This window comes from Eleginops maclovinus, chromosome 14, assembly GCF_036324505.1.
Source record: "Eleginops maclovinus isolate JMC-PN-2008 ecotype Puerto Natales chromosome 14, JC_Emac_rtc_rv5, whole genome shotgun sequence".
NCBI classification, from domain to species: Eukaryota; Metazoa; Chordata; class Actinopteri; order Perciformes; family Eleginopidae; genus Eleginops; species Eleginops maclovinus.
In genome coordinates this window covers 4979728-4996807 of record NC_086362.1, presented here as the reverse complement: position 1 = coordinate 4996807, position 17080 = coordinate 4979728, and the positions used below count along the sequence as shown (strand labels likewise).

At 40.3% G+C, this 17080-nt stretch overlaps 1 protein-coding gene across 1 annotated transcript in view; it reads right to left on the bottom strand.

Annotated features, from left to right (window-relative positions):
- Positions 1–1927: 1927 nt before the first annotated feature.
- arap2 (ArfGAP with RhoGAP domain, ankyrin repeat and PH domain 2) overlaps positions 1928–17080 on the bottom strand; it is a 95938-nt gene continuing 80785 nt past the window's right edge. The window contains 9 exon segments of the mRNA XM_063900714.1: positions 1928–3047; positions 3163–3285; positions 5474–5537; positions 6482–6517; positions 9647–9729; positions 10542–10678; positions 11411–11539; positions 13475–13592; positions 14215–14289. Of these exon segments, the coding sequence (XP_063756784.1) occupies positions 2712–3047; positions 3163–3285; positions 5474–5537; positions 6482–6517; positions 9647–9729; positions 10542–10678; positions 11411–11539; positions 13475–13592; positions 14215–14289 (1101 nt within the window). The 3' untranslated portion in view covers positions 1928–2711.

The following is a 17080-nucleotide window of genomic DNA, read 5'->3' as shown; positions in this document are numbered from 1 at the left end:
CTTGTGAAGCGTATTTTTCACCACTGCAGCCACGCAAGCTGTTACCTCCACAGGGTGATATGGTCAATGTCGTCGCATATAATGACTTTGCAGACCTCTCATGCACCATATGGTGACCTTCGCACACTAAAAGGCCTCAGAGGAATGGGAAAAAATGCTGGTTATACAGACACAGAGGACAACAGAGGCAAATATACATACCGATGACAGTCCGAGGAACGGAGAGAGGACCTGAGGAGGGCCAGTGAAAATAAATACAGGGGACAAGAAATGGTAGCTTGTAGCTGAATTCTGAGTGGATTCTTATCCAAAAAATGTCAATAAGTGCAGTACACATAGTATGAAATGGCAGATGAAAAACAAGCAGTTAAAATGTGTCTGTTGCTGGTGGAAGCATCTTAAGATGACTCGACAGGCCAATTACATAGGAATTCATTTCCACACACGCGATGAACACGGAAATGTAATTAATACGGGCGAGGGAAAACAACATATTTGCACAGTAACTACAAAGCCTTAATAAGAAATGGGCAGACCACGATTTGCACAAATGTGGCAGCTCTATGATTAGAGTATAAGGACTTGAAACAAAGGACAAGCAGCTGGTGTACGCGGCGTAATGAAAATAAAATGTTAATAGGAATTTTTCATGGAGGAACCTGTGTGACAATTGCCTGTGTGTGCATTTTCTGACGGCAATACATTATTCAACATTTTTCTTCCACTTGCTCTGAAATGGGGAGTTTATTTTAACATTTCACCCGAGAAAAATGCAGAATTTGATGAAATCTATGAATAACATAACGATATAATTATGTATAAACGAGTCAAAGATGGGAGTTTTTCTTCACATAGGGGCTCAAGTTCCTCAACGTGCGTAGAGGACTGCGTCTCCGAAATACTGCAGATGTGTAAAATAACACAACAGAGTAAACAAAGGGAAAGTGGAATATAATAGACCTATATATAATAAGTCACCTGGTGGAAAGAGCCACACTTACTGCCTTCTATAAACCTGCAGAGAACAGATGCAATATTAAAATAGAAGTAAAACACAAATAAAGACCTCGTAGCAATTGAACAGAGAGAAAAAAATCCAATCATGATGGATAATAAACCTGGAAGCAATGACGGTAATCATATTTTAACACTGATGCTTTCATCCCAATATTATTTTAATGGCTTTACTGCATTTTATTTTTACCCAACTGTAATTATCTGATGGATTCTGGTATATTTGCGGTTTCATTGCTGTAGAAAAAATATAAAACTGGCAATTTTTCCAAAAACAATTTCCTGTGTGTCTGTCTCTCTGTTCGACACTCACACCTCCACCTTCTCCATTGTTCCCACCATCTGCAACTCTGTGGAAACGCAGGGAGGGTATTTTTGAGTCAGAGTTTTTTTGGTTGGCAAAGACAGAATGTTTCATTTGCAGAGAGAGACCTTAGCACAGTATTTCTCCTCAAGTGATCAATAGTTTTTAAAGTGGAAGTCAATAATAAAGACTGCATGCCTGCCCACTAAGTCTTAACGGAGTGTATCGAATGAGAAAATCTAATTTCTGGGATCATAATTTGTTTAGTGGTGTTCATTTCACGCCAGGAAACAACAGAACAAGCCCAGATCAAGTTTCTGTTCGGGTTCATTTATCTCCCAAGGCCTGATTTTGAAGGACGTGACATCACTCAAATGCATTTTGGTTATTATTTATGGTTATTTCAGGGGCGATATCTGTTAAGTGGAGTCTTTAAATGATTGAATTTGACTTTTGCTTGTATAAAAATACCGTGAACAGGGAAGCAAAAACAAGTTAGCGTGGATGTGTGCTACCATAGCTAAAAAAAAGTGAGGCCTGAGCTATGTTGGGATTGTACATAAACTATGACATTTACGTGAAACATGCGCAAACATGTTGAGTCATATAGCAAGTGAAAGCGTTGTTTATTGTCATATGTATAGTGTACATTTATATTCAGTGCTAAAATTGTGCACAACGCTATAAAATGCTTAGAAAAAAGTTTTGCTCTACAGCTATCGTAAAAAAATAAACTAAAAAACTGTGGGTTACATTTAACTGTTATAAAAGGTATTAGAAAAATAATTACAAATAAATAATAACGGTGGGTATTTCTCTCCACTAGCAGATATTATTGCATCTCATTGCTATCAGCTCTCTTTTTATATTCGAATGCATCATTTCCTTTGCATTCCTGTACAAACTAAGAGTATTTGAAGTATGTCATCAAGTATTATATCACAATATAGGACAACATAGAAAATATGTTACAAGTTTACCTACAGATCACTCTATGAGGATTACAGGAGATAAAACACAATACTTGTCAGATGAAGTCGAAACAGCCTTTCAAAGTAAAAGCATGAAGCAAGCACTTTGGTATGATTTCTGGAAACTTCTAAGGTTTGACGACTGAACATATTCTGGGTTCATAGAGGGGCGTATAAATCTCTCCTCGTAGTGTTTGGGTCAGCGCCGTGTCCATCTGAGGTCGGCATGACCTCCAATGTCTTCCGCACATGCTTTCCACATTCCCTCGTGCACGGACATCCTTCAATACATCCAAGTTGGAGCTATCACCCCCTTACTTAAGCACCATCATTTGGCATTTCAAACTCCACCTGTTTCCTGTGTTACCTGTTCACCCTGTGATGTTCCTCCAACCGTTCCAACCCCTTACCCCCCTTCTTTGTCAGTCATTGCTTTTGGCAGTGCGGCCAGTCTTGCTAGTCAGCACTGAGTTGAGTTCATCTAGAAAATTAGGCGGCATCACGCTCCCCGTGCCTACAACCGGTCTCCTGCCGAGGGTCTTGGCGCCACTCTGGGGAGGAAGAGGCAGAGCCAAGGGCTGCGAGTGTCTGGAAGAGGACGGGGAAGCGTAGTGATGCGCCTGGCCAGCATCCACCAAAGTTCTTTGGTACGGGACTTCTGGGGCTCTGAACGTGTCGTTGGGCTTCGGGTAGTTGGGTCTAGCGTCCTTTGTGGGTTTTAGAGTGCTTTCGACAAGAGACAACCTCTTGTCTCCCGGCTGAGGGCAGAAATGGCAGATGATGAATTGCAACATGATTGAATTCAAGTTAACAAAAGTTTGCTCTGCCTACAGGAGTAATTTAAGACTCTTTATTATTTAAATAGATGCTCACCTGTCTGCTGCTGGTGTTGTTGTGTTTTGGAAGGTTGTGGGCTTCAGTCACAGCTCTCCCTCTGGAGGATTTGAGATCTGGAGCTTCTTGAGAGTTACTCATTGACCAAAGGTCCGAACCGTACTGGAGACGGACAGCAAACAGTAGAAATGACTAGCACGGTTATTAAAATATTATAATTGGGAAAGTTATTAAATGACACAAAGAGTCCATGTTGATTCATTGATTTCCATCTCCTCTTACAATAATAGAAATCTATGTGTCAATAAGTAGCAATTTCTATTAAGCCCATATCTATCAGATAAATACAATGTAGAGTTTAAATATAAGCACTCAAATATTCAGAATTCTATGGAAAATAATTGGGTTGGGTATATATGGCTGGTTATTGGACTATATTGATTATAATTCCCATAATTTTAAAGCAAATTAATATTCTTATTGCGATCAGGTATAGTGCAATATAATGTGTACATTTTGTTGGGGTTGAAAAAACAGAAAATCTAATTCAGATGTATTGTTTTCACATTACCTGATAGGAAAAAGGTAACTTATAATCACACTGTAATTCATTAAAACAGTGGATTTAATGAATTATAACAATACTATTACATATTGCAGCTTTGGGAATTATAACAGTGTAATCTTTGCCAAATAATGAATACAAAATATGATTAACAGACTCCGTTATTAGAAATAAAGGTGTTATGATTACTGTTGAACAGTGCTGAACACTTTATCTGAACAGTGGGTTATCATAGACTTGAAAGAGAAATCGTTACCGAAACAGGTCACCTAGGGGAAGAGACGTTGGTATCCTATGGGTTGTTTCGGTGCTGTGAGAGCCTTTGCTTTCGGCCGGACTTACACAAGCATTTTTTAAGATGAGTGAGAGTCAGAGGGTGATGATCTTCTGTTCCGTGGCAGCAGAGCAGCTGTGTTCTGATCTCTGGCTAAACTTTCCCTTAAACAACTCCTGCTTTTTATATCAAACTGACCCCCCCAGACCTGAAGAACTGTCTCTCTTTTACAAATCTGTATTTCATCACTGCCAGGACCTGTCCTTGGACCTATACGCCCTCCACCACCACCACCAGCCATTCCACCTTGCTTCAAATTGAGGTCCTCCATCGCCAGTTGCTATGGAAACTGTCGGAGCACAATGCTCGCTAACAGGTAAGAGAAAAGGAAATCAAGAGTGCACCGTCTACTTTCTCATCCACACTTTCTCTCTGCCCTTCCCTGAAGTCCCATGTCCTTCCCACAATCCCCTGCGTCGGAAACTGACAATCCTGATATTTAGCGGATTTGGGGAGGAGAATCCTAATATCTTTAGCCGGCTCCAGTCTGCTATAGATTTAGTTGTTGCAGAGCTAAGAGCTTCTGCAAAAGTGGAGAAAAGTCACTGATCCCAGTGAAATAAACACCTTGAAACACTTAGAAACAACAGACAAAAATTGGCTTCCCCTTTAGATCAATCTCTCCCTGACAGTGTTGCCCTTTTTACTCGCTAACCTTAGCGAAGGCACTCAAAGGCTTTACTGTAAGCCCCTGTGGTAAACAACCGCAGAAAGGTTCCCATAAAGGAAGCCAAGCATAGGGGCTAATACTGATTAAATGTGCTGAGCATACAGTGAAATCTGACGGCATGTCGGTACAGGACGAATGCCACGTTTAAGTTACAGTCGTTTACTTGGAAATCACGTCGAGTTATTTCTCCGAGTAGAGAGTGAGAAATAATAAAATAAGTATGACACATTCGTAGCTTCCCCCCACTGCGCTTTGCTTCGCCTTGCATTATTTATGTCATATGTGCTGTGTCAGCGGCTGACAGCGACAACACTTAGCTGTATCTGGGGGCTAAGTACCACAATAAGATTGTTACAGTCGCCTTGACCTTATTCTCACAGCTTTTCCACATAAAATGATTTATGGTATTGCTGAGTGACCTCGAAAACTTTACACTTCTTTCCCTGTTTATGTATTTCATTTGCCTAACGGCACAATGCAAAGGGATGATTGGGGGGGGGGGGGGATTATGATTTATCATATCTCCTTCGTCGGGGGGATATGGATTGTAAAAGATGATTTATTCCGCTCGTAATGTTGTGTATTTTTCATCCGAATAAGGAAAGGGGGAAGGAGGGTGTATCCGCAATGTGCATGTCACACTCACTGATATTTTTGGTATGCAGTAAAAGGGTTAGAAGAAAATATAGAACACGCTTCTCCTGCACTCCTTAAGCCACGGCATGCTCATTAAACCGCTTCATCAAGCGTTACTCTTGTTCTCCGCAGCACGTCATCTCACCTTCATCCTGATGATGTCCGTCACCCAGCTGACCTGCGCCTCCCTCGTCTCGCAGCAGAAATGCCTGAGGAGGGGAAAACTCAGGCGTGAGTCGCGTATTTCCACCTCGTTATTTTCACACTCGTTTGAGCCAGGTGACTGCACGCGGGGATTCGCAGTGCTGGACATGGCTCCTTCTTAAGGGACAGTTCATTGATCACTTTAAATAGACATAATGAGGAGCGCTGGCCGCCATTGGTTCAAATAATTACATCAATCTGGATCTGGATATGGTGATTAGTGCTCTAAACTACAATGTAGGGTTTAAATGATACCGGTCATCTATTCTGGTTTGTTTGGAGCTATTTCTGGTGTCTCCGTAACTCCGTAGTGTACTTTACTGTCTGTATGCGTTATTCACCTGATAACGTAGCCAGGTTATTGTTTAGTATCGCATTCATCTTCGTCTTCTAGCAAAAGCAAAACTAATGCTGTATTCACATGGGATAACATTTGTATAATTTCCGTGGGAAAAACTGTAGAGTAAAATTAGGCGAGGGTGGCAGGTAAATCCTCCAAACAAATCTGATACTTTAGTTACTTCTGAGTTACTAACGTAGCAATAACCAGCCTCGCCAGCTAGCATGGCTAAAATAACCCAGTGTCTATTTGTTACTTAAAATTCAACAATTCTTAAGAAATATCCTGTTCTAACCTAAAACTGATATTAGAAATCTTAGAAAAGTTGCAAACATTTTTATGGGAAGTAGTAGATAATACCGGGAAGCTACACAGAGATCTATTTCATTAAAATACAAATGGGAAAATCAAAGTGCAATTCACTTCCTCTGATTCGACCGGACAGCTGCCTCTCACCATGCCATCATAGACACGTTTGAACAAAATGCCATCAATTCAACTTTTTTACTTTCTGCCACTTGATCCTTCATGTTTTGGAGATAATCTAAGTGGAAGGGGTACAAGTTAAACTCATCAATTATTGAATCAGAACTTCTGCATGGCACTTACCATTGTTGTTTATCAGTGTAGACTGTGAAGCCCCAGCTGTTAAAGGAGAAAGACACGGGTCAGATTTCTGAGATTTTGCCTGTCCCGTGCACCAAATGAATTTAAAGGCAGCGGTTATAAACAAGTTTATGTGAGAAGAAAATGGAGTTTTAAGGTAAGTCAAGAAGAAGTTGAGGAACTAGTGCTGAAGATAACAGCGGGTCAAAACCTTTATATTCAAAATGCAAAGAGTTGACTTTGAAAGCTCAGTGCTAAACAGTGGAATTCATTAATTCAATCAGTGCGTTCCAACCCATATGTTTATGCAGGAGCAGACCTCAATATGCTCGGGGTCAAAGCGTACAGTACACCAAACCCATGCTGCTCATTATAAACCATAAAGTACAATTTGTTTGCAGCGTTGCAAGAGATAGAGAATCTCCTCGCTGTGCATGAAGTGATCGCATTTGAATTATCTCCACGATGCTGCGAGGCAAGATGAGTTAAGACAAAATCTTCCCACACTGTCAGGTTTTTATGTACGCTTAAAGGTTTATAAATGCATGTGTGTGTGCAAATTAACCTGCATAGAGGCAGTATAAGGTGAAAAGACCAGCGTCCTGGAGAATACACCTCCCCTAAAACCCTCCACAGCTGTGTCTGAGCAGGAGAAGAGGAGTGGGGGAAGAACAAAGCGAAAGAGGGGGCAGAGATAGAGCCTGGAGCACCAGTCCTGTGAGTTAAGGCGGCCGATCCAGCCCTGCACAGATAGACCTCTGCCTAATGAGGTAGTGCAGCGCTAACCCTCTCGCTATGACTCTCTCCTCAGCACTCTTCTTTTTTTCTTTATTCAGCGTATCACTTCTCCCACTCAACAGTATATCTATAATACCACGCTCTCCCTCTTTCCCCACCTCTCCTCTTCTCCCACTCTCTTATCCATTCCCTCTCCCCTCGAGGACGCCGTAATGCAGACGCTTCATTCTTCACGCTTCCCCAGACTCCGAATTTCCGACATGGGGGAAAATTATGAGGAATTAGAAATGGGTAATGTGAAATATGGTGTTTGGCTTCTCCAATTTTTTTCTTTGTTTGACCAACAGGAAGTGGGGAGGCATGTGTCGTAAATTATAATAATAGAAGATCATTAAAATAAAAACAGCGGCAGGGATGTTTTTCTACGTGCGGGATAATTTGTGTTTGTTAAAATGCAATTATGTTTAATCAATTCTGGTACAGTGAAAAATAAGATGAGGGTCAGGTGATGCTTAACTCTGAGGGAAGAGGAAGGATGATATATCTTTGGGGGAATAAATTGTTTACCCACAGCAAAAGACAGAAGTTAATGATGACTTGTTGCTCTGCAGAAGGGTGGCTAAAAATGGTGTTTTGACTTTCCTGCATCACGTTTAACATGCAGCAACACAGAGTTTTGCACTAAAAAGCAGTGATACAAAGCAATAAAGTACATTTACTTTTCATTTTATACTACTTTATAAATACTCCACTACATTAAAGAAACCAAATATTGTTCATTTACTCCATTACATTTATTAATCAGCTTAAGTCACTTCATATATTTTGATTATTCGCTTGATGTTTACATGCTTTACTGTACAAAAAAAGGCTTATATAATCCTCACAGGAAAAAGGGAAACCCCAAAGAACATAGTCGGGCCCCCTTAAAATATCCAGCAGCAGCAGCAGCCTATAACGCAATTGAAGTAGGTATTCATTTGCAAGCTGCAAGCATCAATAGTCAAAATCCAGAAATGTAATACGTGTTATTCTGAAATGGACCGTTACGCATGACATGTACTTTTGAATTGAGGGCTTTTACTCCTCCATTTGTAGTCCTTCTCCCCTCTAGTGTTGCTACTTTTACTTCTTCCAGCTCTGCCAAATAGATATGCGAGGAGGGAAGGGAACTTTTTACCGATGACCATAAAAACTAACTCATAAATGTGGATTGACCGCTGTGGCAGACGCAGTTGTGTCTGTGATTTAATGTCTCGGAGAGGCAAGTATAACATTTGCAGCCCTTTAGTTTTATTGGCTGCTCACAGAGGGGCAGAGAATAGCCACATCATCCACATTTCGGTAATATCCATATGACTATGAAAGCTATGTTACTGATGAAACAGAGGATATTACAGCAAATGAATAAATGCTCATAAATTGCACTTTACAGGAGCTCTCAGTGTAACACGAGAAGCAATCCTAGGTTTCTCTCACAGCAGCCAATCATATCCTGATTACTTTTCAGCTAGTATCCATTTACAGCAGTAATCTTGTCAAAGCACAAACATGTATTTTACTTTAAAACCCATCCTTCAAAACATGTGAGAGTAATACATGTGGAATATAAAAGGTTGACGCTGGCCTTGAAGTTTAAAATAAAAAGGGAAGTCCACCTAATAACCGTTTCTAAAGCAACAAAGGAAGTGACCTCGAGCTATGATTGCTTCTCCTTCCATGCAACTATTTTACAAAAAATCTGCTAAAATATTCTTCAATATATTATTTCATCATTTGAGGAGACCTTTTTAAATTTGAAGCAACCTTTGTATTCAATGACAACATATTATTAAGCAGCTTTTTCTTCCTTTTTGTGGCAACACTAAAGTAAAAATGGAGGAATGACACCTTTGCCTCTTGGGGAATTTGCTTTGCACAAAAAACGACAACCATAGATGACGGCAGAGAACATGGAATATGAGTTGAAGAACAAAAAAACATCTTGGGGAGTCTTGGTAGATGTACCACAAATATTTGAATCGGTCCCTCATTACATGCATCAGATTTTGAACATCTGTGGAGAGATAAACGTAAATGTTTTTTCCAGAAAAATATAGCACGAGGGCGCTAGAGTCACTTCCCGCCAAAATTAAGGCCCCGCCCACTTTCTGGCGACAATTATGCATTAGAATGAAGCGGAAAATAATAGTTTCTTAAAACTGCTCAGTCCTCAAACAACAAATGAATCCCGAGTTACGATTTCTTTACTTCCTCCAGTGTAAGCCTGCTGCCTGCCACTAGTCCACCAGTAGACCCACCGGACATCCATCCCCTATTTGTCCGGAGCTCCGTTAAAAACAAAGCTGTCTCTGCCGTCTGATGCTCTACTCGACACGAATGTTACCCGGGTTAGACAAAACCCTGAGTTTGCATGTGCTGGCAGTTTACCTGGTTGGAGGTTTGAGCTTTTTCTTCAGGCCCAGGTAACACTTCAGAGAGTTGAGTTGGATTACTTTCTCTGCTTTAGTGCCCTGTGGAAACAAAGACAATTAAAGCCGGAACAAAAGTAAACATATTCAACTCAACACAAGTCCTACAGGAAAAATATCTGTGCATCACAACAATCAACTTGAACCATTACCAGCAAACATCTTCTTCCAAGGAGCAAAGAACAAAGGGAACAAAGTCAGAGTTTCCCTCTGACACCTACACATCCTCAAACCCACCGACCGTTCCTGCTTTCATGCAACATCATTTTCGCCTAACACAGACCTGGCGATAATTGCAGAGGCCAAACAATATCAATTAAATTTCAGAATCACTTCTAATTTCCTTAGCAGTAACACGGTGATTAGCCGCGTTCTTGGGCAACTTGATATTTAGAAAAAGCTTTCAGTGAGAGCGACCCTCCGACACCCTTCGTTGTTTTCCCTCCCCCAGCATTGCTGCACCTCCATCAATTATTAACACTTCTTCACGCTGCTATGCGATCCCAGGTTTCACTGCAGAAATGTTGTGAGGAGAAAAAGGCCTCCGGGGAACTCGGGCCCTGCTGGTCCTCACTGAAGCAAACATGTAATCTTTCACTTTTCCAAAGAGAGTGGGCTGCCACATTATTCTTCATTTTCCACATTATCCGCAGAGTTGGAACACTTAGATAGTTTGGATGGAGTTTCATGTGTTTAGTGGCAGTTTTGTGGGCGATATTCTAACACGTTTTGGTTTTATAAAGCTGTTTTACAACCCGTTAAATTCCCTCTTGATTCCCTTCAATGCTTTGTGTTTGCCTGCCGATCCCACAAGTGTTTACAGTAGATTAAACAGAAGATAACGGAGTCCTCACTTTGATATCTCTGTAGAGCAGCAGATTCTCGGCACGTAGTACAACATATTTGTCCTGGAATTTGTGCCCCGACAGCAGTTTGGAGGATCCGACGTTGAACTTCAGAAAGTCTCCTTTTATAAACTGCTTATGATCCGCTGTGGAACACATCGAGGAGAGGAATATTGACTGTCGGCTCAGAGTGGACCAAACGCTATCAACTGGTGCATAAACATTGAGTCAGTAAAGCCTTTGCTCTGATTAATTAGCATCTTTTATCATTGATAAATATAGAGGAAGGAATATCAACATTTAGCAGTTCAACTCGTCAACTATTGACTACTAACAATTTGTCCTTTACTTTTAATCAGAATCAGAAATCCTTTATTAGTCCCACAGCGGCGACATTTACATTTGTCACAGCAGAAGTGGCATAGCTAACTTAGCATTTAGCTAACTATTTCAACTGTTTCTCCTTTTATTTTAGCTAAATATTTAGACTGTTTCTCCATTTATTTATTCTTACTTCTTTTGACTGTTTATCCTTTAGTTTTATCCAATTATTTTAACCTTTTTTGTAACTTTTTCAACTGTTAAGTAGGGACATTACTTTAATTATTTGAACTGTTTTTAGCTAACTATCTCAACTTTGTATCTCTCACATTTTCTCAACTGTTTTTTAACTGTTTCTACTTTTCTTTAGAAGAAGAAGATTCAACTTTATTGTCATTGCACAGAGTACAAGTACTAGGACAACGAAATGCGGTCTCTGCATTTGACCCATCCTAGTGTTAGGAGCAGTGGGCTGCCATTATGTACGGCGCCCGGGGAGCAGTGTAGGTAACCAGTGTCTTGCTCAGGGACACCACGGTGGCACTTGCTTACTGTACCTTTCTTATCAGCCACTCTTTGGGTCCCGGTGAATTTCTTTATAACAAGAAAAGCAGAGCTAGGGAAATCTAAAGAGCTCCACTCCAGCACCTGTTCGAGGATCTTCTCATTGTGGTGTAACGGTCGCTCTGTTGGAAACAAAAGAATACGGTTCAGAGGGAGGGGAATAACAGGCAGGTAAATCTGAGAAAAAGTCAACTCTGAACGTCAAAGCCGTCCTGTCTTTTACTATGAATTTCAATAGCATGAAATCAAAGCCTCATATCTTAAAAACCATGACAGATTCTAGTTAGCTAAACAACAAGATGGTGTTGTTGTTCTTCCCATTTTCATCACGGAGCAGTTTAAATTATCTCCTGCATATCAGGACCTGATTATAAAAACACACTCATGTGCAAAATAGACCTATTATCTCTGCCTAATTGGTGAACAGGGTACATGCTATCAGTAAAATAACAATTTGGGTACCACCACCCTTGCTCTGTTGCCACCATCTCTACACTCCCCTTTTTTTATAACCGAGAAGGTAAAGAGGAGCCACAACGGCATAACTTATTCATAACAGGGGGCTTATCTTTCCTCTGGAATCTCTGCAGACCCAGGTCACGGAATTAGTTCCTCATTTCCCAACAAATATTAGCTCCCTTTTTCTGCCTATTCTCCTCGATAACAGTGTTTATCTGCTCCAAAATGGCTAATTAACGCGCTTTTCCCTCCTTTCTTTGTGGTTTTATGAGCAAAACCTGTCACGCTATACCACCTTCAAAAATACTGTTTACTCTTCCACAGACGTATTGTCTGGGCATGGAAAATATGCTGAACCGTCAGCAAATATATTCAGTTTTCAACATTTTTTTTTTTTTTAAAGGACGGCATGTCCTCTGTAACTTTGTGAGGAGAAAAACAAACATAAGAGCGTAAACTCTCTCTGAACTGATGAAAAATGCACGGGGACCGCAAGCTAAGCAACTTTGGCGACAAAGCTCAACTTTGACTTCTCTTCCCTCGCCCGCTTCCTGTTCTCTGATCAAATGAGAGTGTGTGAGGCGGCGGGGTGCTTACAGTGCATATTAATGCGAGAGGAGGTGGGTCAGCTCCCTGGGTCGACGATGCGAGAAAGATGAAGGTAATTTATGACATATGACGGTAAGAATGATGACTTAATGTGCATGTCCTCAAACTGACGGTGCTTGGCTAATTTCTCAGTGTGCGTCCTTGTTCGCAGACACTGCTCCGGTTCATTAGAGAGATAATAAAGATAATCCTCTCATCATAAGGTCCTTGAATAGGGAGAGGTGTGATCTTTGTGTATGCCCTTAATCAGAATAGCCATTTACATGAACGTGGTGATGTTACGCATCGATCACTAATCAAGATTCTACGTCAGAGTCTTTTAAATGTTCAACGGGGAACAGCTCGATTCATTATAATCATGCAACAAGTACACCTGGTGAAGAGACGTTCAGGTCTCTGGAAAAGGCGATCACTGTGAAGATCACATTGGTGACGCCTGTGTGTGCCGAGCACTTCATTGAAAGAATAAATGACTCTTTAAACCTGTTGTCTACAAAAGGAAAAATGTTGTTTTTATCACTGTAGATACTATTTTGGTTCAATTTACAACAAAAAGTTCGTTTTATATCTTTAATTACATTCTAAGAAATTGTAAATTAGAAAGATGCTTTTTGTGTACAGTAGAGAAACACATATTGCTTCTAAATAATTCATTATCCATAATCTAAGTAGGTTTTAGTTGCTATGGCACCCCCTTTTTCTTCTAAAAAGTAAAAGTAAATGCCTAATATGCATCTTTTTCTACATAAAAAACACACCTTTATTCGTATGAAGTGTTCAAATCATTCAAATGGAAGGATGAACCATTTTGTTCACAACTGAGAACCTTTATTCAAACCTTTATTTCACGACCCTTTCATTTTTACCTTTTGACCTGACCATGTGTTAGTGTTAAAATGTTTGCTAGTAAAGAAAACTTGTGAAATGCCAATTTGCTTTCAGGATTGCTTGTGATTTGAATTCATATCATGAGGTGTCTCTGTGCGTACCTAACTCTCCATTCTCAATGACTTCAAAGGTTGTCCAGAAGTCCTCTGCGTTAAAGGTGATGTTCCTCATACTCAACGCAGATTCTGCCATCTCCGTGGCCCGCATGCTGGGAGAAACCTGCCACATAACACAACAAATAAAAGATAAAAACATAACTAGGCAAAACAACAAAACGACTAAAAGAGAAACAATCGAACAAAGCAAACTAATCCTGCTTCCTAAATCCATATTACATCCTTTTGAAAATGCCTCCTTTAAAAGAGCTGCTCAATATTAAACACGGAAGTCTGACGCTGATTAAATTTGTTCTTCTTTTTTCAAGTTATCAGGTGAACATGGCTGTACAAAGCAAATGTGCTACTTAACTCCACGGAGAGAAGGTGGAGTATTAGAGTCAAGCCTTGGTGCTCCTCTTTAACCCCATGCCTATTCTGCCGCCGCTGTAGACCCGCGGAAAAAGGAGTTGTAACTTAGAGCGGCCTGCCAGCCTTGTACTATGCAAGTATTCACACAATTAAGTCTTTGATTGGTCCGCTTCTGATTTATTTCGGGGGCAGTAATCCCATCAGGTTAAACCAGGGAAAGTCTCAGCCCTTTTCTATCAACCTCTCCACCTCTCATTCTACCCACCCTCATCCCACACTTCATCTCCCCTCTCTTCTTTCTTATTTCACCTTACCACTTAAGGACATGTGGGAAAAGCAGCAAATGCCAGCTGAAAGTACAGACACACGCACACCTTGATTAAACAGCAGTTTTCTGGCTCTCGCTTTTCCAGGTACACTTCGAAAATCAAGTCCCCAGCAGGAGAGAACTGGGGAGAGAAAAAGAAAATGGAGACACAGAGTGATCAGAATTACGAAAAACAATGCAGCCGGATTAATTGGCTTTCTTCTAAATTAGGCTCCTGTGTGGCATGAATCTAAATGGAGAAAACAGAGAGAAACTGTTCGAGGATTTGCAAGAAGAAGAAAAAAACAGAGGTCGCTTTTTGAGCAGGAGGCAAATCCAGGTAGCATTAATGGAATGCAAAACCCCGGCTAAATAAACAGAACATGTACTTTAAAGGTGGAAGAGCAGGGTGCTTGTTTCACCTACGCTAAAACTGATGTGCTCTCCTAAGGTGTTAACATTACGTGGGCTGTCAGTTTGAAAATTGTTTTTTGAAGATGCACCTAGGAAAATGTTCGGGGGTTATAATGGGAAAGGATAAAAACTTTAGAAAAAGCAGAAGAGATATGGGTTCCCTGTAAAAGCACTTTCCCAATTGTGTATACAACGCTTCTCACACGGCAGAAAAGGAAGTAGTTTAATTGAATGTTTGATTTAATTTAGTCATCAACTCTTTGTGCCTTCATTTCTCAATGCTTTATAGCAGTCCACTTTTAGAGTTAATCAGTTAATACATTTCTTTTCCGTGAAGAATTAGTTGATGAAATGCATACAGCTCCAATGCTTGCTTGTTAAGTATGAAGCTAGAGCTAGCAGGCCGTTAGCCTAGCCTAAGCTTGGGAAATCAGTTGGCTTAAAAAACACCTCTAAGCCTAATTTAAAAGCTATCTCTTGTTTTATTTAACCATAAATAGTTAAAAGACAGGTTTAACCATTCTGTATCCACAAAGTTTTTATACTTTGAGTTATACTTCTGTACCTTACGCTCAGACACATTTAAGCTAGTCACAGCCTTGCTATAGCTACATAGCCATTAAGGCATACATAAGAGAGGTATTGATCCTTTTGTCTAACTCAAATTATCCTCTACAGATCTTCCTGTGGTAGCGTTGATTCTTTTCCCCCCAGGGTCAATAGATACTAACCTATGTGAAATTAAAAGGATGACTTTTAAGTAGCCTTTCTGTCTGACATTCAGTGGGTCAAACTTCCAATAAAAAGATGACACCTTTTTCAATATGATGGAGCTGTAGGGTAATCTTTGTCCTGCATTTAAAAACTGACTTTTTGGTGAGAAAAACCAGAAAGGGAGAGAGAGAGGGGTCAGTCGAAAAAGCACCAAATCCGGATTTCTGGCCAAGGGAAGTGGTAATCCATCTCCTGAAAAATGAACAACTAAGTGAGGGTGAAAAAGGTTTCTTTTCCCTTGGCTTTCTGGAAATGACAGTTACTCTACATTTATCATTAAAGTGCAGGTGAACTGAGATGCATTATGGGTTTGAGAACTATCACATCGTTTGGGAGGAGGAAGCCACTTCTGAGGCCTCGGAAAGAGCAGAGAAATTACAGTCATTCAAACCTATAGAGTAAAAGCTGTCATCGTGAAAATGTCACACACAGATACGGCGCCATCTTGGTCTCTTAAGCACACTTTTACCACTTCTTCTCACACAAAAGGAAGACCACTTAGGGATACATGAAAGAATGATGTCTTAGCAAGGCAAGTGATACAAGAAGATGTTCAGGAAATTAAAGTATTCTTAATATCTCCCAAAGTCATACACTTGCTGCACTCGCCGTGGCTGTAAATGCAGGTATTGATTTTCAAGAGCCACTTCTACCTTACAAGGCATGACATTGCCTTGCACCTCATTATATCACTGATTTACTTACTCCCTCAGTATAGCTGTACTCTCCACTTGCAGAGGGCAGGCTGACCTGTCATTCTCTGCCTTATAAAGGAAACGGCTGAGGTCAGAACCCTCTCGGGCAGAGCCAGAGCCGTCTGAGACTAGCTTTCTTCAAGGGTCAAAAGCGCACATTGTTTTTGGTAAGGGGGGTGATGATATACACGACAAACACATTTAAACATTTGAATATAGATAGGACAGTTATGCATTGGTATCATCATTCTTTTTGGTGTTTTATTTTTACAGATTTCCTCTATTCCTCCCTGAAGCAGCATTGCAAGTTTAATTCATATGCCAAAAAAAGAGACGAAATGCACAATAAACAACAATTTCTTCTTTATTGAAGACAGTAATGGAAGTGGCTCCCTTTTCAGAAGAAGAAATGGTTGATTCATCTCTAAAAAAAAAAACTAGTTAGGATTGTTGATAGTCTTTTAAACCAAAGCATACTTTTTGTGATTGTGATTAAAAAGATGATGAATTTTGAAGAAGGACATTTATTTTTTATCTATTTCTAACAACTCAGGCCTGACTAGCCGCCCCATTTTGATAAACATAGACCCAGAGAAGTACTTTTATCTTATATAAACCTGTGCTATATACCACGATAAATAAACTGCATGCGAACAGAACCTCTATAAGTGCAGAGTTTATAAATCTCTGCGGGGGAAATGTCCTTTTTGTAAACTTTTGTTCTTTTATGTTTGATGTTATTTTCAGCTTAAGAGTTACAAGAGGCCGCTCTGCATGGACCGGATGACCTTATTGATATGGAGTTAACTGGGTTTAATTGCTCTGGAGCTTGTAGGCTCCGAGACTCTGACAACATCATTGTAAGCCAGTGACCTCTACATGACGCCAGTGAGTGAAATGGAAAGATAAATAATAAAGTGCATATATCTAGGTTGGGTGAGTTATATAGGTTTTTGTGCAAGTAAATGGTCTCCAAAGGCTAAAATCCCACATAAATGCAGTTCCCGTCCCGAGGGCCATCTCTAAACGGCTGACCAATCACAACAGAGC